We start from the raw sequence: 25,916 nt of genomic DNA, 5'->3' as shown, positions 1-25,916 counted from the left end.
CCGAGCCGCCGAATCATGATAGCGGCGGCACTTCCGCCCGGCTGCAAGTCACGTGCCTGCTGCTCGCCTTGCCTTTTCTGGCAGCTGACTTTGGTGGGAAGCCGCCGACAGCCGGGCTGGGTTCGTTTAGGGAGCCCTGGTTTCGCGTTTGCTTTTGCCCTGAAGGGGAGCATGCAGACCCCGGAACCCGAAGAGGCGGAGGAAGAAGAGGACCGTACCCCGCTCCTGCCGCGAGAAGCCCAGCCCATCGGCAAGGCGGGTGAGAGCAGCGGCAGGAGGGACCACTTGCCCCCCAGCGCACACCTCAGTCGTGAGCCTTCCGCCCTCTTTTTGTCTCCAGCAGCCAGTTCCTCTCGCTTTGAGGAGCTGTGGGGGGTTGGCGGGAGAGAGACATTTCTGTGGGGGTGCCTCCACCGTCTCCAGTATCCTGTGGAGAGGTGTCTTAACAGTCCCGGTCCTGTGCAGGTTTGCCAGTAGCTAGCAAACGAAGCATTATCCCCCTTTATTCGGAAGGAAGTCCTGACTTCCCAGGACTGCCGTCTGTCGCCCTGAGTATCACCGAGTCCATCGACGACTGCGACCAGCTTCAGAGGGGTGGTCGGCGACAGCAAACGCGGGGAGAGGTCTTGTGGCACCGTGAAAGCTAACGGGTTTATTATACTTTCGTGGGCTACGTTGCATTTGGGTGAACAGTTGCCTTCACTTGCCAGCTACACACATGCATACGCAGAGTGTGGGTTCAAGAGTCTATGAAGTGTTAAGGCAATTTACAACCACACAGTAGTAGTACTGTAATAATACATATATCTGACGGAGTAGCTCTAGTCACTGTGGGCAGCTTCCACAAAATATAAAAACATAATGAAACATCAAGTTGTTTAACAACTTTTTTTAAAAAAACAACAACAACAACTACAGATAGTAGCCTAGAGCAGAGATCTTGAAATTATAGACTGATTGTTGTGAATGATTGGGCAGGCTTATCATGTATACATTACAGTGGTACCTCTGGTTACGTACTTAATTTGGTTACATACTGCTCCTCCCTGAAGCTCCGTTCTTAACCTGAAACTGTTCTTAACCTTAAACACCACTTTAGCTAATGGGGCCTCCCGCTGCTGCTGCACCGCTGTCATGCGATTTCTGTTCTTATCCTGAAGCAAAGTTCTTAACCCGAGGTATTATTTCTGGGTTAGCAGAGTCTGTAACCTGAAGCGTATGTAACCTGAGGTACCACTGTAGTTGTCGTGAACTGTTGAGTCCACTGTTTACAATTTGCTCCCTTATTCCTTTTTGTGTATACCAAATAAGGATAATGCTTAATGCATCTGATGCGAACACAAGAAGTTGCATTATATCATTTTGCCCAGTATTGTATCCAAGGTTGTAGGTCTTCTATTATCTGCTACTTGAGTTTTTAAGCTGGAGATGCCAGAGATTGAACTCAAGTCCTTCTGCAAGCATAGCTATAGACCCTCCCCTAAATGGGATCTAATCTACAAAACTTATGCTCCATTAAATCTGTTACGATGCTGTAATAATTTCTTTCGGTTAAGCACATAACTGCTGCCTGGGGCATGTATGTAAAGTACACTGCCTAGGAAGTAGTGCAGTTGAAGTCAGTGGGTCTTCATTCTTAAGAAACATGTTTTAAATACAAGCTCTTACATGTTATAGATTTCCCTTATAGAAGACACGTGCCTGCACACGTGAGAAACTTTTATTTAGGTGTTGATGAACAGGATGGTCACACACAAGCATGTTATGATCCTACACATGTGTTTGGTTGCTGCTTCCTTATGCTTAAACCGTGCAGCAAAGCTCCACTGAATGGTGGTGAAAAAATATTTTTAATAAATACACTGTAAATGGATTAAGCACCATCCACACATGTGCAATTGTTGCGTGTGATGTCTTTCACCATTGTTGGTTTGTAAATAATGGTGTGGTCCCTGATTAGATAGTGTGCATGCTATCACTGCAGGAATTTTGTGCTGATTGACAGTAGAGCTTGCAAGACAAAAGGCAGTAAGTCTTGTTTTGTTTTACTAAGTTGTTGCTCTTATCAGTGCATCCTAGAGATCGCTAGAAATAGAATGGTTTGGCCAGAAAACAAAATGTCTTGGCATATCAGTTAAGTGTTGTGTAGGGACTAGTTTGGGACGCGGGTGGCGCGGTCAGGGGGTCCCTTTACCTTATGGACTAGTTGCTATGGAGGATTGTTTACCTCTTATGCTGTATGACAAAACTGAGGGGAGTTTCAACTGTCAATTGTAATAAGGAATTAAAAGGAAAAAAATTTAAAAAATCAAGGCTAACACAAGCACCTTGCATGAGCCTAAGATACACTTTAAACTCCAGTGTGTATGTTTATATCGCTATGTGCATCATTTCCAGGTTTAACCATAGTAAATAAGGAAAAGAGAAGGGTTTGACTATTTGCAGAGCACTTAATTTACTGCAAATTGGAAAGCCAAAATTCTGTAACCCCAAAATGCCAAAATATACAATTTACTGTGAGTAGGGGGGAAATGCGGCCATGTAAACCATGCAAATACTTGGTCTGATCTATCATATTTTACTTAATTGATGCAAGTTATTCATTATCAGCAGAAGAAACTAAAATGCTACCATACTAGGTTGAATACTGTGACCCAATTACAAGACAGTGCAATAGCTGAGGTGACAAAGTGGTGTCTCAATGAATATGAGCAAATATTTGGTAAGTGAAGAGGAAGAATGCTGCAAGTTGTTTTAGATTGAGCATAGTCCTATACATATCTCCTCAGAAGTAAGCCCCAGTGAACTCAATAGAACTTACTTCTGAGTAGATGTGTATCAGATTGTGTTGTTACCCTGGGCACTAAAAGTCCATACTAAGCTCTCTTAATGAATTGGGGGGGGGGGGACTTTTTCAATGATGTAAGCAACCCCTGAAAAGCTAGGACTGGTTTCTGATCCAAAGAAAAGGGGGAGGTAAACGCTTTGCAAAAAAGTTGTATAAACATTTTAACAGGCACTTCCAAGGGGGGGGGGGGTGAGGAAGAGAGACCATAAGCTATGCAGATGCAAAGTATTGGGCAAGTCCTTATCTACATGGTTGCATTTCACTACAGGGCCAGTGTGTTATATCAGAGCAGGGGTTGGCAACTTAAGGGCCTTGGGCCACAAGCGGCCCACAGGAGTCATTTAACCGGCCCCCGAGCCGCCCACTTGGCGAGTCCCCACACGCTGCGGTAAACCGGCACAGCACGGCATGGGGACTTGCTTTCGCGGCACTGAAAATAACATCTGCACAGTAGTAAAGCAGCAAAATAGTTTGCAAAAATAATTAAATAATAAAACATCAGATTGTAATAAATGTTCTGTCTTCTATAATCTCTTTTGCATTTTGCTTGAAAAATATAATTAGTGGAGCTCATTCCCACCTCCTCCAGTGGTGTATTTAGCAAACTGTGTCTGCTTGGTTCCTTCCTACCAGCCCATGGCAGGAACAAAGCACAAACCTTGGTTTAGCGTTGCATACAAACTGGGGACCTTGGTTTGTTTTGCTCAAACCACTAAGCCAGGAACAAACTACCAAAACATGCAAATACTGCCGTTGTGTCTCTCCTGCTGGCCCAACTGAGCTCATGACTTATCCAAACTCACCCAGTCCATTCTTTGAGGAGCCAGGATTGGCCCTGGAACCAAGCCGAAAGCTCTGTCCCATAGATTAAACTTCCTCTTGGTGTTTATTCATTTCTGACCAGCAGTATTTATCCTGAAAAATCACCCAGTCCATTCTTTGAGGAGCCAGGATTGGCCCTGGAACCAAGCCGAAAGCTCTGTCCCATAGATAAACTTCCTCTTGATGTTTATTCATTTCTGAGCAGCAGTATTTATCCTGAAAAATCACCTGGAACCTTAGCGCAAGTGCTGTTTGTATAGATCTATTTACATTGATTTGAAGAGAAGGACATGTTCCTAACGATAAAACTTAGAAAACAGTACATGCAGGTACGTGAACTAGCATCTTGAGAGACAGTATACATCCATTTACTAGATGCAAGAGAATGGCCATATCTAGGGCTGCTTTGTTTAATTTATTTATCTGTTTAAAATGTTTAATAAACTGAAAATTAATTGGGCAGCAGAATTTAAATATATATTCTTTTCAATACAAATGCATATAAAATCTTGCTAAAAGAGGTATTCTTCCTTTTCTCACACAAGAGGGCTGGATGCTTCTTACAAGTTGATGCCTACTAGGAAACACATGTGCATTCTTTTTTTACAAAAAAGCCAAGCAAACAATGTTGCTTCAGAAATTCTGCAAAATTGAGTTGATTGATCATTTAACTAAAACTCGTATGATTTATTGATCAGGTTGCAACGTAGTTCCTAACCTGGCTTCCTGCCTTATTTCTGCGCTTCCAGAGACATCTGGATGGAAACAGAATGCTGGACTTTGATCGAATCAAACAAGATAGCTCTTAATCCCTTTCAGTCAGCTGCCTTTGTCCATTTCTACTTGCCACTAGATGTTCACATTGGAAATCTTAAAATTGGTTTCCTTTTGCAATTGCGTGCACTTGTGGCATAAGTGTTATACAATTGCATAAAATATCCTTTAAAGAAACAACAACACCTAAACAAGACAGTCTGTTATTAAACAAGGAAACAGCACAGAAGAAAAAATGTAGCAAAGTGATAAGGAAGCTATCTGTATAAATAAATAATTAAAAACCATTATTGTAAGGATCTGTGATCCCACCATATGTAGCTCAGTCACAGTGGTGTTCGTTTATCCTTCCATAAAACATGGGTTTAAAAAGGCAATTAAAAGCAAGATTACAGTCCTGTCCTTTCTGGCAATGGCTGATCATGTTGAAATTTAAGGTTGTGTGTTGCTCCCTGCCCAGCACAGCATTGTCAGTTTTACTTCCCCATGTTTGATAGGAAGTTGTCAGAGATCATGTCGAAGACCCAAATACTTGTCACAGTGTACATCCAGACCTGTTTGTTTTTTTTAATGGTGAGAGATTAAAGCAGCACACCTATTCCCACTCCCTCCAAAAACCAAGGTGGTTTTCTCAGCAGCAAGGGATTTCCTATTCTTCTCCCCTACTCTGCATCTGTACAGCCCTGTTTTCATTTGCTTGGGGGACAGGGAACAAGTAAAAGTTGGTTGAAAGTGGTGTTTTCTAAGTAGTAAACTTGCACTAACAGCTGAGAAAGGTAAATAAATGAATTTGATGCTAAACATTCAATTCAAAAATACTGTGTGTATAGTTAAGTAAGAAATCGAATGGCAATGGCTGAAATACAGAATTTGGCATTTAGTGTTTACATGGCAGTGGGGTTAGAGAGAGGCTATTGACTGAGAGCAGTGTGATGTGACGTGAATGGCAAAAGGCGGGTTGCTGAGGGAAGCAGAGCTGCAGAACAGGATATTCCACATCTACCAGGCAGAGGTTGATCTGGAAGAAAGCCAGAAGTGGTTTGTGAAAGCAACAATAGCTTAAGGTGGTCTTGCAGAAAGGCAGAAGACTAAGGATGTTATTAACACCAGTGAAGGCTCCTTTGCTGTTTAACGTTGGGTACTAGAACAGCAAGATAATAAACTTGCCATGCCACGTCTACTGTGCCTCATTTGCATTAATAAATATTCAGGGCAACTTCCTCAAACTAAAAATGTCGCAGGAGTTTTCCGTTCAGATCATGGGAGCATTTCGATGATCCAGCACAACAGTAACTAGGAAATTAGAGGGAAATGTCTTCGAAAACAAGGTTGGTTGTGAAAGAAGTAGCTCCCGGGGATGTTAATGGTAAGAATTTAATATTGTGCCTTGTGGACCTGAAGTTGTGTTGTGGCGTGTTATATTTTTTAAAAAAGATGTTTGGGGGGGGGAGAGAATCACACAATCTTTTCCATAGTATAATAATCATGCAGCGAAGCAAATATGGGTAATATTTTTTGTATATTTAAAGTGAGATTTTGGTGAACATGTTGTGGTTTATTTGCATTTCATGACTGAAAAGTATATGCTAAGACATGTGGACATAATACTGGGGTGTGAGTTTTGTTTCCCCTTTAGGGTTGGATTTGGGGGAGTGGGCACTCTTGAATAGCTGCCAGAATGCACACTTTGCTTTACATGTTTGTATGTATGTTGTATCCATACAAACATTCTCCTCTTTTCATTTGCTTGAGCGTCTTACCCCACTATTTTTATTCCTTTGTACTAGGGATATGGAAACTGTGGCCCTTTAGATGCTGTTGGCCATGTTGGCTGGGACTAATGGGAGTTGGAATCTAACAACAGCTGAGAATGGGGCACTGGTAGTCAATTCTCCTCCATATATGGTTTGCTCACCACAATTTATCAAAAAATATGACATAATTACTTATGACACGCCTTCAGGCCATACCTGCAAGCTTTTGGGAGTCGATCATTTGAGATTCCTTAGCAGAGCTAAGAAACTATTGTGGGTAATGCACCACTAAGTCATACTCAGAGTAGAGCCATAACTTTAGTAATTTATGGTCATTGATTTCAGTGGGTCTACTCTGAGTATGACTTAGAGGGATATCGTCTTCTGTTTCTCAGGCACATTTTGTCATACCAGATGTGTCCAATAGCTTAGAGTTTCTTGGTAAAGGCTTGAAGTGCCTAATAAGGCTACATAAATAAATCAACCCTGTGATCTTATGAAAGATTACATCCCTTTAGCAAACGGTTAAAGTTCATGTTTATTCTAACTGAAATAATTGAACAATACATAAACATATACATATACTCTTCCTGCTTGTGAATTAATAGATAAGCAATGATTATTGTAAATCAGCCTTTACCAAATTTCTGCCCTCCAGTTTTGGGGGGTTGATGGGAGTTAAAGTCTAAAATGGCTGGAGACCCTCGTGACGTGCAGGCCAGCCTTGGTCCACAAGGCCATTTCCCTGTCAGTGGGTGACATCTCCTGATGGGTGGTGTTCAAATTTGCTGGGGGCTGCTTCATCAGCACATCCCCTGCAGAGAACACACTAGTGAAGCAGACCCCTGCATAGAGCAGATTGGCCCATCAACTGGTGAGCAGAGTGTTTGATCTTGCTTGGTGCTGTTTCACCAACACTTACCTGGGGGAAATGCGCTGACCAAGCTGCCGTCCACCCAGGCCAAAATGTTTTCCCATCCCTGGGCTACAGTTTCAGGAGAGCACATCCACACCATGGAGTCAATGGATCAATCCTGCTTCTCAGTGAACTCTTGAGAATTGTAGTTCTGTGAGAGGGGATAGGAGTCTCGTAACAATTCCCAGCACCTTTAACAAATTAGAGTTCCCAGGATTCTTTGGGCCAAACCATAATTGTTACAGTGGCATAAAACAACATACTGTAAATGTATAGTGCGGATGTGACCTGACAACTCAACATTTTGTGGCTACTGAATATTCTCAGTCCACGCTGGATGGTTTTGGTGGTGTGTCCCCCAATTAGTCCATTGTCTGCATTTTGGCTTATGTGAGAATGAGTCTGGGGGCAAAGCCAAGACTTCTGGCCCTTCTGCCTTTGCTTCAGTTAAAGATAGTTGCTAGCCAGAGTTGTGGGGATTTTTTTTACATTAACACTTTTTAATGTGCATCACTTTTTCTTTTAGCACCAATATGCTGCTCTGCTCGCCTCAGCTTAGCAGTCTGGGCCTTCTTGGGATTCTTTCTCTTATATGCACTTCGTGTCAATTTAAGTGTTGCCCTGGTGGACATGGTAGAGTCAAATGCAAGCTTGACCAAAAATACTTCTTCAAATGTGTGCAAAGAACATTCCTCTACCCCAGTTGTTCCTCGTAACACTACGGTAAGTTTTACCAGATCTACTTTTGAGAATGTGAACTGTCTTAAAGGGTATGTGTATTAAATTATTATCTCTTCAAGAGCTGGCAGAATGCCAGTATTGATGGGGGTGAATAAAGGGTTGTATCCAACTAAGTTCTACTTAGAGTAAACCAAATGGACGGTGTCCACAATGAGCCCACTCTACTAATTTCAAAAAGTATGACGTAACAGTGGGCACAACCTAAATACTCTTGCAGTGTAATCTGAGGCATTTACTCAGAAGTAAATCCAGGTGATTTTTAATAGGTGTTACTCCCAGTTAGGTAGGTATAGGATTTCAGCCTTACCTTGGACTAAGCCTCATTTGGTAAGACCCATTGAAACCATACTCCTATGTTCTGAATAAACATGCAAAGGATTATGCAGAACTTTAAATCAGCACCCCCTTGTGAAATTATCCAAGGGATCTTTAAAAGCAGTTATGCTCAGAGGACTATATCTTATCTCACAGCATTCTTTTGCATGATCTGTGCCTTCAAATAGCCTTTGAAGTTCTTCCTATCACAGAGATTCTGCTCAGATGATGCCACTATTTTATCTGCATCAATCAATCTGAACTCTGACTCCTTACACAGGGTTGGTATACATCTGGAATTTCCCGGAAATTGCTGGGATTTGGCCACTGGAATCGGTGTGCGTCTGGGTGGAAATCGCTATAATGTCCAGGAAAATCCAGACATGTGGCAACCCTTGTCAGAAGTGTAGGTTTTGGTGAATTTTCCTGAGAATAGCTTAAAAACATCTTTGCCCCCCCCCCCCAAAGGCTCAACTTTTGTGTCCAGAATTTCACTTTTCAAAATACGGCTACCCTACCTTACAGTAATTCTTGTAGGAGTGCGTTTGTTTAAGGCAAGTAACATTCAGTCCTCATCTTCCAACTCTACAGTTCTATGATTCTGTGATTCTATGAAATCTCTTTATAGATTTTTGCTGCCTCCATTCTGCCTCCAGAATCACACATACACAGCAGAATCACTCCCTTCCTGTGTGATGTGATGGATGCTACTGTTCTGAAAATAAAAAGATAACACCCTGGAACCTAGGATAATGCCCTGACAACCCTAGAGAACTGCTGTCAGCCAGTATAGACGATATTGACCTAGATAGACCAATGGTTTGACTTGTCATAGGGCAGCTTCCAATGTTGTACATAGTACAGGCCAACCTGGACTCTACCACAATAATGTAAATGAGGTAAATTTGGGTGGTGTTTTTTTAAAAAAACTTATTGTACAGCCTATAGTTGTTTAAAGTTTGTAAGTCTATCAAGTGTAGTGGTTCATACATTAAATAAAGAAAAGAAGAGGAGAAGGCTTTGAAATCAGTTGATATGTGATTATTTTTTATGACACTGTGACTGGGCTTTGCTTGCTTTAGGAGCCTGGTTGACAGAATGAAAACAATTAGCAGGATATTAACCAGCTATGTATATTTTAATGTCAATGTTCTAAAAAAAACCAACAATGTGGTCACTCTTTGGATGTACATAGGGAGTTCTTTCCATGCGTCCCATGAAAAATCAGCACGTAGTTCCCCATGTCCATGACGGGCATGTGGAAAATATAGTTTGTAAGCCACTCTGCAGTTAGCAATGTATGTCACTGATAGGTGTGCAGTGTTGCTGGATGGGAAGCATGCAGTCCTTTGTTGTATCTTCCTGTGATGCAAGTGGCGGGGTGGAAACCAGACCTTCATGTCTTTTTCTCTCCCTCCCTTTCAGGGGAAAAAGTATCCATGGGATGCAAATACTCAAGGCTGGATCCTTGGTTCCTTCTTCTATGGCTACATCATTACACAGGTTCCTGGTGGATATCTTGCCCGCCAGTTTGGCGGAAAGAAGCTGTTGGGGTTTGGCATCCTGGGCACTGCCATTTTCACCTTGTTCACACCTTTGGCAGCAGATTTGGGAGTCGGGTACCTCATAGCTGTCAGAGCTTTGGAAGGCCTGGGTGAGGTAATCTCTCCTTCTCCGCCCCCTTTAATTGTTGTTGTTGTTGTTGTTATTGTTGTTGTTAAGAGTTTCAAAACAATTACTTTGTAAGTACATTAACAATCCCCTGTAATGTTGATAAATTACATTAGGTCAGCCTTTTCCAGCTTGGCATCTTCCAGATACTTCAGGTCTCCAACTCCAGTCAATCCTAGCTCTAGCCGGGCAATGCCCAGATGTGAATGGAGTCCAAAACACCTGGAAGGCACCAAGTTGGGATCAACAGCTCCACAGGGATCTGGTTGGGGACTTTGCAAATAGGGTGCTGGACTAGATGGGACCTTCGTCTGATCTAACTGGGCTCTGCTCATGTTCTTAATAGCACTTTTCTCACTTGGGTTTTCCATTGCTGCCACTTCAGTTATAGTTCTACTGGCTTCTTGCATGCTCTTATATTTTTCCCCAGCAGATAGACAGATGGGCATGAATCTGAGAATTGAGGGTTCCTTTTCTCCTTCCTAGTTTTCCTTACACCCACCTTACAATGAACATGTCTTCTATGACTTCATTGTGAGGACGAGCATATTGTTAAGATCATAGAGCACCACATTAATGGGAAATGGTATATTAAGGGCTACGGGAGGAGCTGATATGAAAGGTATGTCGTTCCTCTGTGGCTGTGGAACTGATCAAATGGCATCTGCAGAGCTTGAATAGAGGGGAAGGAAGTAGGAAGTTGTGCCAGGATGGGTGGACCTGGCACTTAACTGAAATTTGTTATGTAAAATGTCTGCTGCATGCTTCCTTAAACAGTTGTGTATAAGCTGAGTTAAAAAAATAATAATCTTTGGGCATTCCAAATTTTGCACCAAAAACCTGAATCCTGCAACTGTATAAATTATGCAAGTTGAGCAGTTTCCCCTAATTTCTCTGACTATACATAATTTACTCTGCGATTTTTGTTGTTTTTATTTCTGCCCCATCATTGTGAGAGGCAAAGAACTTCCTAGGACAGCTTCGTTAAAAAGGGAGGAAATGCGGAAAAGAATATTTTCCGGAAGCTGAATTCTCCACCCATTGCCACATTCTGTGCTCTTGCAGAATTGCAACATAAATCCAGCCCTTCCCTTAGCTCCCTGGGTTTAATATGATGCTTTAATATGCTTGTGACCTCTTTGAAACTTAATTGTTCATGAACATTTTTATTCAAAGTTCACATAGTTTTGATTAGATTTCTGGTTTAATTTAGGGGAGTCTGGTTGTTGTTTCTTAACCTGGTCTGTCTGCAGAATGAGATCTCTTCCCTGCCATGCTGCCTGGCCTCCTATGCATGTTGGCATTTAATAATCCAAACTGAGGGAAAACCACCACTTCAAATTATTTGTGCTGCTGTTTCTATGCAGAAACAAAAAGTTCAGCATAATTGTTATGTCCACAAAGCATATTCAGCTGAAGAATTGAGGCAGGCAAGGAATTAGTTCTGCTTAATTGCCCAGGAGCTATGTGCGTTTTGTTCAGAAAATAGCTTCGTACTAAGGCAACTGGTACTTCCTCCAGGCTGCGTTGGAGATGTTTTATTGAAGTGAATTTTGGCCAAGTCATTTTACTCTTGAAAGATATGTTGTACTACAAACAAATGTGTTTTCCAGGGTGTCACCTTTCCTGCCATGCATGCCATGTGGTCCTGTTGGGCTCCTCCACTGGAACGCAGTAAACTTCTTAGTATTTCATATGCAGGTGAGATGCTTTAAAAATGCTCAAGTCTAGCCAATGAAGATGCAGCACTAATCTCTTTTAACTGTGGTATAACGGTTGGGAACAAGCCACAGGATTATGCATTCCACTTCTGCTCCCCACCCCCATACTCCTGCAGCTACCCATTAAGCATGGTTCATTGCTGTGCATGCCTTGCCACAAAACAATGTTTATCCCTAACCTAGGTGTATTCAAAGCCTAGCATTTTCAATCCTTGAGAAGTCTATGTACTTGGACAGACAGGGTGGCTGGGACAACCCAGCCAGATGGACGGGGTAAAAATAATAAAGTGATTATTATTTTAAAATAAAACTTTAATTTCTAGGTGCGCAGCTAGGAACTGTTGTGTCTCTTCCATTGTCTGGCTTGATCTGTTTTTATATGAATTGGATTTATGTGTTCTACATATTTGGTAAGTGTTTTCACTGTAAATGCCATTCAGTTGAGTAAAGATTGTATTTTTTTTAACTATTCATTTTAAAATATGCAAAACAAAATAGTAATGAGCAAACTTTCTCAAACCCCCCTCCTTATACAACTAATCAGCAGTATTAAGGTGTGAATTAGGTTACTCTCTTTTCTCTCTCTTCCGCCTCCCCACCATCTTTTTAATAATTATATATAACTTTTAAATATGGTTCAGGAGAATCCAGTGGTACTCCAATTTGTCATAGGTACAATTAAGATACCCCAAATCCTAAGGACAATTAAAAAAAAAATACAGCTGGAAGATTGTTTTTCAGTCCTCCTGTGTTATTGTAAAGTTTTTCGTGTGTATTTCTAGAACACTTTGTGCCTGATCATTGTAAATAAATGCCTAAAATACTTCCCCAGCTATTTTGCCTGTCACACCCTGGGGAATGTCATGATCTGATGACATTTTTCTGTTAAGCTTATATATGCATGTGTGTCAAGAAATGTCATCTACAGACTGCCCACTAAGAGAATTTCTGTCTATGGGAGAGTTCGTTCGTTTTCAGCAACCCAATTCTCTCGCTTAAATAGTCCCATTGTGCAAAACATCTCTGATTAATTTTGTTTCGTATCACACCCACGGCCACCTCATCTATGCCTTCTTTAGCTACAGGAAGCTGACAAATCTAGAAGTTTTTATGCATTTGATGTATCCTTAGTGGCACTGTGGGTTAAACCACAGAGCCTAGGACTTGCCGATCAGAAGGTCAGCGGTTTGAATCCCCGCGACGGGGTGAGCTCCCGTTGCTCGGTCTCCGCTCCTGCCAACCTAGCAGTTCGAAAGCACGTCAAAATGCCTGCTTACCTGCGGAAAGGTAAACGGCTTTTCCGTGCGCTGCTCTGGTTCGCCAGAAGTGGCTTAGTCATGCTGGCCACATAACCCAGAAGCTGTACGCCGGCTCCCTCGGCCAATAAAGCGAGATGAGCACCGCAACCCCAGAGTTGGTCACGACTGGACCTAATGGTCAGGGATCCCTTTACCTTTACCTAGCAGACAACGGCAATTGGTACACACAGCTTCACATTTAAGTGATCCTCTGGATATGCGCACACACATTTGTTATGTTGGAACGATCTCTTTCATTTACCTTTGGAGGTGGGAGTGGCTGGTTATGCCTGTGGGATCCACAAGTAGCTCTGGCTTGAGAGACATTTCACGGTGATCTTCGGATGCTCTGTAATAGCAGCTGGCGAGGCACTGTGGGTGGGGCAGCCCTGTTCTCCCAAGTTTCCCAGCACCAAACATCACTATAACTTGCCAAGAGGAGAGAGAGGGGTAAAGGAGTGTCAGATTGGCTCTGCCGCCGTGTCCACAGTGTGCTGAGCTGCCCACTGTCTTGTCCTCTGCTCCTCTCCCTCCTGGTAAGGGTCAGTAATGTGGGGTATTGGGAAGCCAAGTGAGAGCAACACAGCACCACCCTGGTGGGTTGTAGCAGTGCTTGCAAATTTAAAGTCTCATGGCTGCCATTTCCTTGACCATAAGCGTTGTTGTTTTCACTTTAAGGTGCCCTAGGTGTGCTGTGGTTCATCTTCTGGATGTTGATAGTTAGTGACACACCAGAAACACACAAGAGAATTTCTCATGCAGAAAAGGAATACATCCTCTCCTCCCTTACAGATCAGGTGTGTACTTTTTGGTCAAGCCTTTGCTCATTTCTGTTGACGTACTGGGGTAATATACATCCACTATTGTATTTAAAGGACAAAGAGGTCCTTGAAAAATGCTTTTAAAGCTCAGTAACATTTTGTTGTTTTATAAGATTTATTATCCGTCCTTCGCTGTAAAGTCCCAAGGCGGGATACATCAATAAAACATGCAATTATAATTAGAACCGTTGCAATTATAAATGCATAAAACAGATGGAACAGAACTGTATAAAAGAGGTGGTTCCAGCAGACGAAAAAGCCAGCTAAAAAGAACATTTGGGTGAGAAAGGGAACAAGAATGCCCAGCAGCAGAATCCCTGAAAAGTCACCACTCAGACAAATGTTTTGTCCTCCTAATGTTAAACAGAAGTTCACCCATGCTGTGCACCAACCGTGGTTAAGTGTGGGTATACCTGCATGCAGTAGGTAAGGGACTGAAGGAGGAACGTGAATCCCATAGCTTGTTCCTGATCTCCTTAAGCGCCTGCATTAAGGGATCTACCATTATGCTTAAGAGTGCAGACTGGCAGGAACAAGCTCTTTAGAAAAAATCCTCTTTGAAGTTTTAAGAAGTGTGATTCAATTTTTTTTAAAAGAACATCTATGTGAATTTAATTCCTTCTCTTTAGCTTTCTACTCAGAAATCCATCCCTTGGGGAGCCATACTGACGTCACTTCCACTCTGGGCTATTGTCGTAGCACACTTTTCTTATAACTGGACTTTCTACACACTCCTTACCCTATTGCCTACTTACATGAAGGAAATTCTGAGGTTTGATGTGCAGGAGGTAAGATACCCTGTGTTTTCCAGTTACAAAATTTACCCTGAAGTGACCTAGGCTAGACTGTAAACTTGGCTTTCAGTAGGAATTACAAAGACAGTCAGAACCTAAGCACCCAGTGGGGCGAAGCTACAGAAATAACCTCCTGACCAAGAGGTCAGGGCTGCACAGGGTCATTCAATTACAGCACAACTCTACATTGGTCTACTTGCATGCAAGTTATAATAATAATTTATTATTTATACCCCGCCCATCTAGCTGGGTTTCCCCAGCCACTCTGGGCAGCTTCCAACAGAATATTAAAATACAATAGTCCCATGGAGTCTAATGTGACTTGCTTCTGAGTAGACATGCATAGGATTTCTCTGTTAGCCTCTTGGCTGAGTGGAAATGCGATCCCAAATTGCTGGTTCATGGCTTATACCACACACTGGTATTCAGTATGTGGCCTTGAAGTCAGCTCTGTATGGAGTATCTGGCACTGCTGAGAGATTTTAGAAAGAATCTCAAATGGCATCTTTGTCACCTGTCACAGGAACACAAGGCCACGTGTTCGTGTTTTTCCTGGGAAATCCATTCTAGTGAGAGAAGGGGAGGCTTTGGGTACCCAACATTTCCACACACCCCTGCAGTCCATAAATAATTCTGTTAATTTAACCAGCAATATTACTTCTGGAAGTGCAGCTCTTAAAACTCTAGCCACTTTTTAGTGAGCATACTGAAATTTGAACGTGCAACTTAAAAATCAATTTACTATCAGAAGAGAGAGAATTGTCCTTTTCTCTCTCTCTCTCTCTCTCTCTCTCTCTCTCTCTCTCTCTGACACACACACACACACACACACACACACACACACACACACATTACGGTGCCATTGCTGTTCCCTGTTTTGCATTTTAAGGTTAACGGCTTAATTAAAAATGTGCTGCTCATTCAAGAGCATTTGCTAAAATTAGGTTGAAGCAGCTGTGAAGAGCAGCCTATCCAACTCCTTTACCTTGTGCTTCAATTCTAAAGGTTGCTATGTAAATTCCTTCAGAGCAATTGCAATTTTTGTTCTGCTGGCTGCACATTTAACAGGCTCTCTGAGAATGAACACCTGTGACAAACGAATGTGCACCAGAGGGTTCTTTTTCCCGGGAGGAAGGAATTGAAGCTGTTTCTCTGGCTCCTTGTTCCTTTTCCTCCTGGAACATTCTGCTGCTGTTCTTGGGAGAACCTTCGGATAAGTCGCCCAGTCTGCTGGGTGCAGCATCAAGCTGGGTTCCTTAACCTTGAGCAGAGTTGCTGACTGGGAGTGCTTCACTTCAAGTCAGAGTCTGAATCCCCTTTGGTGGGTCTGCTGATTTATAAACATGTCCCCTCAGTGTGTGAGTGAATGAGTGACACAGATGCTATGCAGAACATCAGTTCTTCTGATTGCCATGGGCTTTCCTACAGTGGATCTTCAACAGTAATCACACCCTTTGGGTAAAATTTTCCAGAAATTTCAGTTACAGAGTTGGCTGTTGACTCTTCTCTTCATGAACTGCCTAAAGCACGGTAGCTTTTGTCTGCAAGGTGCATAATTAAATGGAGAAATCCCTGAAGTGTGAACCAGCCCTTTAAGCATCTCCTTTTAAATCAGATTGATCTGATACCAGCGCTTTGCAGTTTACCTGAGTAGAAATAGAATTGGTCTTGATATATATAACAAAGAGAGCCAACTTGGTTCCCCTCCAAATATTGGATGACAGCTCCCATCATCCTGGACCATTGGCCACACTAGCTGGGGCTGATGGGAGTTGGAGTCTACAAACATCTGTAGGCATAACATTGGCTCTGTCCTTTTGCTTACCTGAAGGGTTTCTCAGACTCTTTTTTCCAGAATAAGCCACCTTGCCTGAACATGGCTGTTGCAGTTCCCGCTCACTGTAAAAAGAATCTAAGCCAAGATGGATGGACTGACAAGCAGTTCTAGCTGCCACTCCAGCCTCAAACCAGGCAGATGTCTTCTCCTTTAACTTGGCTGTTAACCTCTGGTGTATCTCTGAAAATAGGTGGAAAGCTGCTGTTGTTAAACCAGATACTTGTGTCTCATAACTCAGGATTTGTTTCCACTGTAGCTTGCAAGAATTTATCACTTTGCCATATCCTTAGAAAGGAAGTCAGTTTCCTTTATCATAAAATGTGTGACTTGTCAATTATGTTCACTGGTTATCTTACAGTACAGTATCCATTAAACACTACAACAAAACAGCTGTTTCAGACAGTACAAAACAGCCTCTAAATAGCTGTCCCCAACCCCATTTGTACTGCTGAAGACATTTATTATTTTTATTATTCTGTACTTAGGTATTCATCTTGAAAATAAATAAATATATGCACAAAAATGGTGTTCCCATCCCATCCTAAATCTGGTTTTCTTTTTCTGTACAGAATGGATTTTTATCTGCACTGCCTTATTTTGGCTGCTGGATTTGTATCATTCTATCTGGTCAATTTGCTGATTATTTGCGGGAAAAGCAAAACATGCCCACCGTATGTGTTCGCAAAACATTTACCCTGATAGGTAAGGAAAGAATGTGCTTGTTTTCAATTTGGCTTGTAGTTTAAATGGGGTTTTGTCGAGCTTGTACAATGTTTTTACCTGCTTTAATAAGCCCCCTCCCTCAGTTTTGAATTCTTACCTGTTGTAAAGAAAGCTGCAATTCTTCTGCCGGATTCTTTCTGGCAGGTGCATTTTATATACGCTTATATTCCCAGTAGTAACAAGAGCATTCCTGCGAAACTTGTGTTCCATAATAACAAATGCAGCTCCTCAACTCAGCCTTGTATGGTGGCCCACCAAGGACTTTATAAACACTTCACTTTTGCTGCTTTTGCTCTCTGTATTTGGTAAGCATCCCTGGCTGGGTATGCATAGTGGCTATGAAAGGGTCAGGCCCTTTCTGGCTGCTGCTCCCAGGATTTTGTGGCTAGCAGAGCCAAAGAATAACTTTGATGAGATGCTCTTCATGTGCCCTTGGGCTTTTGGAGAAAACCGGTGCCTGGACACACTTGGGCAATGCTTCTAACAGCTGAGAGATGAAACCAGCATTGGACCAGATGTTAATAGCTTTGGACAGAGCCCTTGTTTCTTATCCCTTACTGGTTGGTTGTAGGTTCATAGGAAGGAGCCTTAACTGAGTGTAATGGAGAGTTAACTGTTATACTGCTGTTCCCGCTATAGGTGGCCCTGTGTCCAAATGAGGTAGTGAGTCATGCTGTTTTTCTTGTTTGCAATGAAGCTGCTAAGCATCCATTCTGGCTTGGTCTCTTCTCTGAAATAAACCGACACTGAGTCAGCCCTTTGTTACATCATCTAGCTCAGTATTGTCTACACTGATTGGCAGTGTCTTACCATGTGCTTCTCAGCGCCGCCGCCCGCCCCCCCCCCCCCCCCGAGATGGCAGGGATCTGAACAGTGTTGCTTTTGAAGTAGGCGTTCCACTACTGAGCTGTGCCATCTCAATCCATCCTCCATGTTCTCTCCATGTTCTCGCTTGCCCTTTCCATGTGCCAATAACTTCTGAATAAGCTCTCGAAGCAACCTGAAATGGCAATTATATAAACTGAAGCTGAGATAACTTCACAAAAAACAATGATTTAAAATGCAGATATTTTAATCAACTGTTCTTCTGCTCTGTTCTTTCTCCATCTCCAAATGCCCTTTGCTATTTCATCGTAATATAAAACAATAAGTCTTGATCAGAACGGGATATGTTTGATATTTCCCATATTCTTGTGACTTTTTTATTACCCAGTTGGGTTATTAAATAAGCAGCTACAACAGGTTTGTTGGTTTTAATGAACATCTAAAGTACCAATAGCTTCAATTTTGTCATGGATAAAATAGCTCAGGCAAAAGCATGCATCTCCAAATTGAATGCAGTCATGCCTCAGGTTAAAGTCGCTTCAGGTTAAATCTTTTCAGGTTGCGTCCTGCGGTGACCCAGAAGTAACGGAACGGGTTACTTCCAGGTTTCGCCGCTCATGCATGTTCAGACGTTCAGAATGACGTCACGTGTATGTGCAGACGCAGCAAATCGCGACCCGCGCAGGCGGGGGTTGCGTTCTGCTCATGATGTGAAAGGGGCTCCGGAACGGATCCCGTTCGCATCCAGAGGTACCACTGTAGTGATATAGTTTGTTCACTAGGTGGCAGCACAATGTAGAATAATTACTGGGCCTTTCCTCTCTTTATTTTCAGTTTTTATCAAAAAGTAATGATGGTCAGTCCATAAGACAGCAGCACAAAAGACACAGAGATTAAAACATTTCTTAGCTAGCTTGAAACTAGATTCTGCTTTAAAAGTTCCATGCAAAAGTAGTTGCTTATTTCTCACTTAGGCTGCTTACTTTCCACCCGTCTTGTAACATTACAGTAGGCCAGACAAAATAATTTCATAATGTTACTGTGGGACATTTTTCAGTAATGTGGATCTTGGGACAGATTCTAGGCTCTGAGTGCCACTGCAATGATCTCTTTCCCGGGGATTGAATGCATTCATTCAGTGTGTGCAATATGCTTGAGAGCAGTGCTGCATGTCTTGAACCGATCCTGTGTTAATCCCTATGAATGCATGAAGCTGCCTTGTCCATCGAGCCCAGCGTTGTCTGCTCCAGAAGAGTTCTGCTTCCAGAATTCCTTCTAACTGGAGATGTCAGGCTCTAAACATTCACATGCAGAGTATTTGCTCTTGTCACTGATCAGTGGCACTTCTTGTGTCAGTAGGAACTCCTATACCCTTACAAGTGTCTTCTTCCACCATTGTGTGCCTTCAACGTTGCACTCTACCAAGGCCACTACCTCTTTTTTCATCTATCCCTTACAGCTTCTGAGTTTCCAGGTGCTCCTGCATCTCTAACCTGTTTGCTTTCCTGTGCCTTGGTGCAACAGGCTCTTTAGACGTGGTTAGGATACAGCAATGGTTGACAAACTAAGGCCCGGGGGCCAGATCCAGCCCAATCGCCTTCTAAATCCAGCCCATGGACGGTCCAGGAATCAGTGTGTTTTTACATGAGTAGAATGTGCTCTTTTATTTAAAATGCATCTCTGGGTTATTTGTGGGGCATAGGAATTCATTCATCCCCCCCCCAAATATAGTCCGGCCCCCCACAAGGGACAGTGGACCAGCCCACTGCTGAAAAAGTTTGCTGACCCCTGCTTTAGGCAGTCTTGCCCAGGGATCAGCAAAGGACTGTTGCTTTGTTTATAGATCAAGAGCTGAGAACCACCAGTATTATTTTTTAATGAAAAGTCACTGCAATGTTTTACAAAGAATAAACAAAATTTGAGTTCCCATGAAGGTAAGGTTTCTGCTTTGTTTTTATTAAGGAATGATTGGACCTGCCGTATTCCTTGTAGCAGCTGGATTCATAGGCTGCGATTATGAAATGGCTGTTGCATTTGTAACTATATCCACAACACTAGGGGGGTTTTCTACATCTGGGTACAGCATCAACCACCTCGATATTGCACCATCGTAAGTATTCATGATTGAGTGTGCGTTTTTTTCAAACAAGATTCCCTGAAACAGTGAATTAAATAACTACAGTACTTGTCTGTGTTTTTCTTCAGTCACTGATTTGGGTTAATTCAACTCCTTTGTGTGGCAGCCTTAAGTTGCAATCCTACCAATGCACGCTTAACTCTGGGAGTATATCTTATAGAATCCTGATCTTCCAGGCTTCTAAAATATGCAGGGAGCCTCCAGGTATACAGCTTCAGTGGGGCTGACCTCTGCATAGAAATGCAAAGGGTTGCAGCGTGTAATCTGCTGTTGATATTTTCTGCCTGCTTCCCCTCATCCACCCACCAGCATTTCTGTAGCACATGATATTTGCTTGTTGAAGGTATAGTTAGAGGTACTTGCATAGGTTGACACTTAGGTAATGGGGAAGAGCTCCTGTGGGACACAGATGTACTATAGACATTATTTTCAAAGTGCATATCAATGCCATTGCAATGCTTAGATATATTTTTTGGGGGGGAGCTATACCACTAAGGGATTTATGGATCTTTAGATACTCATCTATCCTGTGAGGCTTTTCCTCTTTGGCATTCATCTTTATAAAGTCATTGATGTTTAAGCAGTTCCAAGTTAGCAAAGGTCATATAAATGCCAGCTTCTTTATTCAACAAGTATGTAATTAATATACTGAAGCTGTGCAATGGTTCTTTGGGGTTTCAGTTGGGGGGTCTTCCCCACCCTACCTGGGGATGTCCTGAACTGAACTTGGAACTTGCAAGGTGTGTGTTCCACCAGTGAGCTTTGGCCTTGCCCCAGGCATCCTTTCTCGGAGTATCATTTTGCCTTTCCCTCACATTACCAGACAGGGAAGCGCACGAGGCACATTTGGTCATGGCATTTCTAACATGCCAGCTAGAGTGAGCTGCCTTCCAGTTTTTTGAACTTCACACCTTTTCCAGCCTGGTTGGTGGTTTGTTAAGAATTGTGTTGTTTTACAGATTATTATTTTTTAAATGCTTCCAGTTTGTGAATTTGCTTTTTGAAATTTAAGAAGCAAAAGCCAAAATAGATACAGTATGTGTTTAAATAAAATTAGAGGAAAGCAAGTCGCGAAGTTACAGTTCCTCCCAGATTGCACTGCCCTTATGCAAAGTGTATCCACACAAGGGCTTAGAGAGCGGCCACTTGCCTGCCCACTGTGAATCCCTGTGCGAAAGCCAAGTATGAGGGTGACTTAGCACTTGGGTTTTATTTCCCTCACAAATACTTCATTGAGAAGTTTGTGCATGTCTCCTAATCCACTCTGGACAAGTGGATGAATCATGTGTGAAATTCCTTCTGGGGTGTCTTGTTTCAGTATGTTAGGAGTGCCAAAACATTTGAGCTTGTGCTGAAAATATCTCCCCACCCGATACATGTCTAGTTTTATATAATATACGTGTGTGTGTGAATTGCAAGGGAATAAAAATCCTACCATTGTTCCTGAGTACCAGAAAGAAGTTCAAGGCACTATGGCATTGGGAACCAGCTGATTTTCTCTTCTTATTTTCTTAGATATGCTGGCATTCTCCTTGGAATTACAAATTCATTTGGCACTATCCCAGGAATGGTGGGACCACTTGTTGCTAAAAGCCTAACTCATAGTGTAAGTTATTATTGGTCTCTCCCCCCCCCCCCCATTTTCTTCTTTTAAAGGTTAAAGATTTGATTGTCTCATTTGTCATTATTGGCTGTGGGTTTTTTCTTGTTATTTTTAAACAAGACCAAAGAAGATTGTTTTATACTTTCTCTCTCATACCATGTTTATTGATATAAAACTGCAGCCATATGTCATGCGGCAGAGAAAATTAATCTCTTTTCTGAGACACTCTGTACTAATATCAATTTTTATTTTAATAACCCATATGTTCTCGTCCGTTGCTTTGTGAGCTGTGCCATAGTAACCCTCCCATTCAGCAAAACAAGTTCTTTAAGCCTCTTCAAGCATATATAAAACAAAATGAGGACAACCTGGAAAGAAGGGGGGAGAGAGCAAAGCTTCATGGTTCCACTGTGTGAATTTAACTGGGACCCCTGAAGAAAAACATCCTAGCACAGAACAGCTGCCTTTTTAGCCCCATCAGTTTTATTAAGTGGTAGGCACCCTTGAGTCTGACAAACTGGTGTTGGGTTGACATTGATTCCTCAGGATTTTAAAATTGGGGGGGGGTGTCAGAGCGCAGCTCAAATCTCCTCTGGCAATGGACCTTCTATAAATTGAGGTTCTCAAGTTTTCATGTATTCACAAGACAGGTTGTTATACTGAAATGTTATTTAATAGCAAGAGTTGCAAACTTTGAGCAACCTCTCAAAGTTCTTTATACACTTTATTCCATTGCTGGTGGAAACTTCAGTTTAAAACTCCCACTAAACTCTTGAGTGTAGTTTATACAGATTAAGAGTTACACCCCTAATTGAATCCCGTTTAGCATAAGTCATACTGAGCTGAACAAAATATGCCATGTTTTGAATAAATAATTGTATTGGCTACATAGATCCAGTCTCTAAACAGTGCTCAGGTGGACCAGGAAAGAGCAGAGAGTTCAAGTGTTCTCTTTATTTCAAGCCTTAACAGAAGTCTTCTGGTTTCCTCAACCCATAGTTGGCCACGACATCTATACCAATAAACTGTGGCTTGAGCAGTCCTTGCAACCCAATCCTCCAAACCAGGGATAGGAACCTGAAGTTCTCCATATGTTGTTGGGCTACAGCTTCCATCACCACTGACTTTTGGCCATGCTAACTGAGGTCCAGCAATATCTGCAAGTCCATGGGTTCCACAACCGTAGGCAAACAATGGGTTTAAAGGATCAGGAATGCAACACCTGAATGCAGCCATCTTTTTAATACAAATTATCTGCTCCACACATTCTCCTTTTCCTGCCATTCAGTTTATTCCTGATCATGGTTCTGTTACAGTAATGCACTGATTTATCTCCTTATTTCTGCCCCTTTGCCAGAATACTGTGGGAGAATGGCAGACTGTCTTCTATATCGCTGCTGCCATTAACTTATTTGGAGCCATCTTCTTTGCATTATTCAGCAGTGGAGAAGTTCAAGACTGGGCACTCAATGGCTACCACTTGCATAGGAACTGAAGGAACCCTGGGGTTAATCACCGCCACACATTGCAATCATGTGACCTGGAATGCCTTTCACATGACGTCTGCAAAGCCTATTGTGACCCTTTCTTGTTGCAGCTGGAAAATATTTCACATTTCAATATGCTCATTCTGTAAGAAGAATGTGGGATCCAGTCTTACACAATTGATTAGTGTCAGATACCTATGACACATTCTAATCAATGTATCAACTTTTTAAAAACGTGCCTGAATTAAATATTAGTTGGAGGGGGTGTAACACAGAAAAATATGAGATTTTGTTGGTTAAGGTAATTTTAGGTAAGGGTTGTTAGAATTATTGCTGGTTTTAGCTGTATTTATTTATCTTGTATGATTAATCCAAAAAGTAATGAAAATTAAAAACAGGGAATTAATCATTGGGCCCTCTTAAAGTATGTATTTGTCAGCATGTGTCCACTGTGACAGGAATGGGGAACCTCTAGCTTTCCAGATGTAACTGGACTACAGCTCCCATCCTCCTCCACCATTGGCCAGGGCTGATGGGAGCTGAAGTCCAACAACATTTGGAGGGCATACCTTTCTGCTCAGGCCTTGCTTTTGAACTTCCCATAGTCATCAGGTTGGCCACTATGAGAACAGAATGCTGGGCCTAGATGGGAAGTAGGCCGAATCCAGCAGGCTCTTCCTATGTTCCCTGTGCTGTGTGGTTTCACCAGACCTGGGAAGCACAAACACTGCTACATCATGGAGGAAAATAAGCCCAAAGTCTTTTACTATATGGAGAAATTCAGCAATGATGTTGATTTGAAGGAACGGTTTCTCTTTCCCCTCCTTTTTTCCTCTCACTGTCCTAATACTCATTTTGAGCAACAAACCACAATTATCCAGGCAGAATAAGACCAAGTGGCAGCAGGATCATACTAAAAGTTGGTCGCAAAATATGTACCAACGCAATCCTGTGCATATATACTTGGAAGTCCCCTGGGGCTTCAGTGGGACTTATTCCCAGGTAAGTGAGTACAAGATTGCAGCCGAATTGACTATTCGGTTTCTGAATGAATAAACCTGAAGGTTAAACTAACAGTGTATGTGCATAGGCTCTCTTCAGGGATTGGGTGTGCCCATGTAACTGATTCAGAATCCTACAGCCCTCAGCCAGTCGTTGACGTCTTGTCAGTTCACATTGCAGATAAGGCCTGTGTCAGCTTACTTTGTCACAATGAGATCCAGAATACTAGTAAGGGGTTGGCCCACATTGCAGTGCACCATCTTTTTCAGAGGATCTCTCCCTAACTTCATATTTGATGCTAGCATGCCAAACTGGAAATGGAGGGAATATCCATGCACAGAACCACCTAAGAGATACAAGGAAGAAGAAGAAGAAAAAACTTTTTAGAATAGGTTTTGGGATTCTTCCCGTACCCGTGCTGATTTTTTTATTTTTTAAAAACCCAAAAATTATTGAAGAGCAGCATTGGGGTTTCTCCACTACTGCTGTGGTTTGAAAAGCCATGCCACACCCTGGTCAGAATACAGCCTCCAGAAGTAGAGCTGAGGTTTCATGTCTACACACTAAGCGTAAGTGCTATTGAATCCACACTGGGACATAATTCTGAAGAGCTCTGCCTCGTACGATGGAAATCTGAACTTCCGTAGCACTGAATGTGCAGTTGTGAGTGGGAATGACATGGTGGGCTAGGCAGCTGAGGCTTTGGCCTCGATATAGAGTACTAGGACAGAACAGGCTAAATGGTCCTCTTTTGGATCATTCCAGGTGTAAAGCAAGCCAAAGGGGGGACACACTTTGGTGTTCCTTCCACCAACCGAAAGGGAAACCTGATACACCTCCCACACGCTGCTCCAGTGGAGCCCAGCTGACTTCATTTCTGAGAAATGACAGGTTACTTTTGTTAGCCAGCTTTACATACATTTTAATTTGCATTGAAATGTTATAATGACGTCTTGTCAGCTGTGTTGTATTTTGCAACTTTCAGTGTAATAAACAGTGCGGGCATTTTGGTTGGTGTGTTTTGTGTGCTACCATGCAACTACAGACCCTAACATGAAGGCTGCCATTTGTAATAACAGTAGGTTTTACTTTTTTGGAAGGGACACCCGTATTGTAGCACACACTTGACTGGTGACTCTTCGTGTCTATAATCATTATATGCTCAGCCTTGTTCAGCTTCTGTATTCAAGACGACTGATGGTGATTCTTCGGGTGCTAGAATGGGTATCTAAAGTGAATGTGTGGCTGACACAACAGACTGGGCATTGCATGCCACAATTGGCTTTATTGAGCATCTTTCACAATGAACCGAAAGACCAACACAAAGAACTTGCTGCATTCTTGTTTGTGGCAGATCAACAGCTCATTGTGCAGAATTTGAAATATCTGGATCATCTTCAACTCTCTCTGTGGAGACAGAAGATGTGGGCAGTAGCACTAATGGAGAAACTTAGCATGTTAAGCATTAAATGGTGCTCACAATTCATTTTTCTGTATAGAAATGTGGTATCCACTCAGAACCTTTTATAATGACAGCAAAGATATCTGACACTTAACATTACACCACAGGTGAACCTGTGTATTGAGTATTGTGCTGACATTGTTGCTTGCTTCATTATGTGGGGGAATGGGTTCTTTCTAACTATATTTGAAAATTTATGTAAAATTTCCATTTATTTATTTATTTTACATTTTTTTAAAAAGTGGATAGGTGCCAGCCTCAAGACTAGAAGTGGAAATGATGCTGGAAAGGAGGACTTTTAGCACCACCTTTTAAATAGCTACTCAGTACGAAAAAGATACTTGCCATGCATAGAAAAATAAGGG

The 25,916-nt window shown here is 42.2% G+C and overlaps 1 protein-coding gene across 4 annotated transcripts; it reads left to right on the top strand.

Moving 5' to 3' along the window:
- Positions 1–25,099, top strand: SLC17A5 (solute carrier family 17 member 5). Of its 4 annotated transcripts, none has more exons than XM_081187910.1 (11): positions 1–259; positions 7,641–7,837; positions 9,596–9,829; positions 11,455–11,542; positions 11,886–11,972; positions 13,539–13,657; positions 14,311–14,469; positions 16,882–17,014; positions 19,823–19,970; positions 21,513–21,603; positions 22,958–25,099. In XM_081187910.1, the coding sequence occupies exons 1-11, from the start codon at positions 16–18 to the stop codon at positions 23,093–23,095; spliced, it is 1,638 nt and encodes a 545-aa protein (XP_081044036.1). In that variant the 5' UTR covers positions 1–15; the 3' UTR covers positions 23,096–25,099. The 4 variants fall into 4 exon arrangements, with proteins under 4 accessions (XP_081044036.1, XP_081044035.1, XP_081044037.1 ...); XM_081187909.1 differs by having other exon boundaries at positions 1–310; XM_081187912.1 differs by lacking the exon at positions 1–259 and adding an exon at positions 5,223–5,810.
- Positions 25,100–25,916: the final 817 nt, after the last annotated feature.

The sequence above is a fragment of the Podarcis bocagei genome, assembly GCF_964188305.1.
Source record: "Podarcis bocagei genome assembly, chromosome: 3".
Classification (NCBI taxonomy): domain Eukaryota; kingdom Metazoa; phylum Chordata; class Lepidosauria; order Squamata; family Lacertidae; genus Podarcis; species Podarcis bocagei.
The sequence above is the reverse complement of the archived record's forward strand: the minus strand, read 5'-3'. Positions and strand labels throughout refer to the sequence as shown.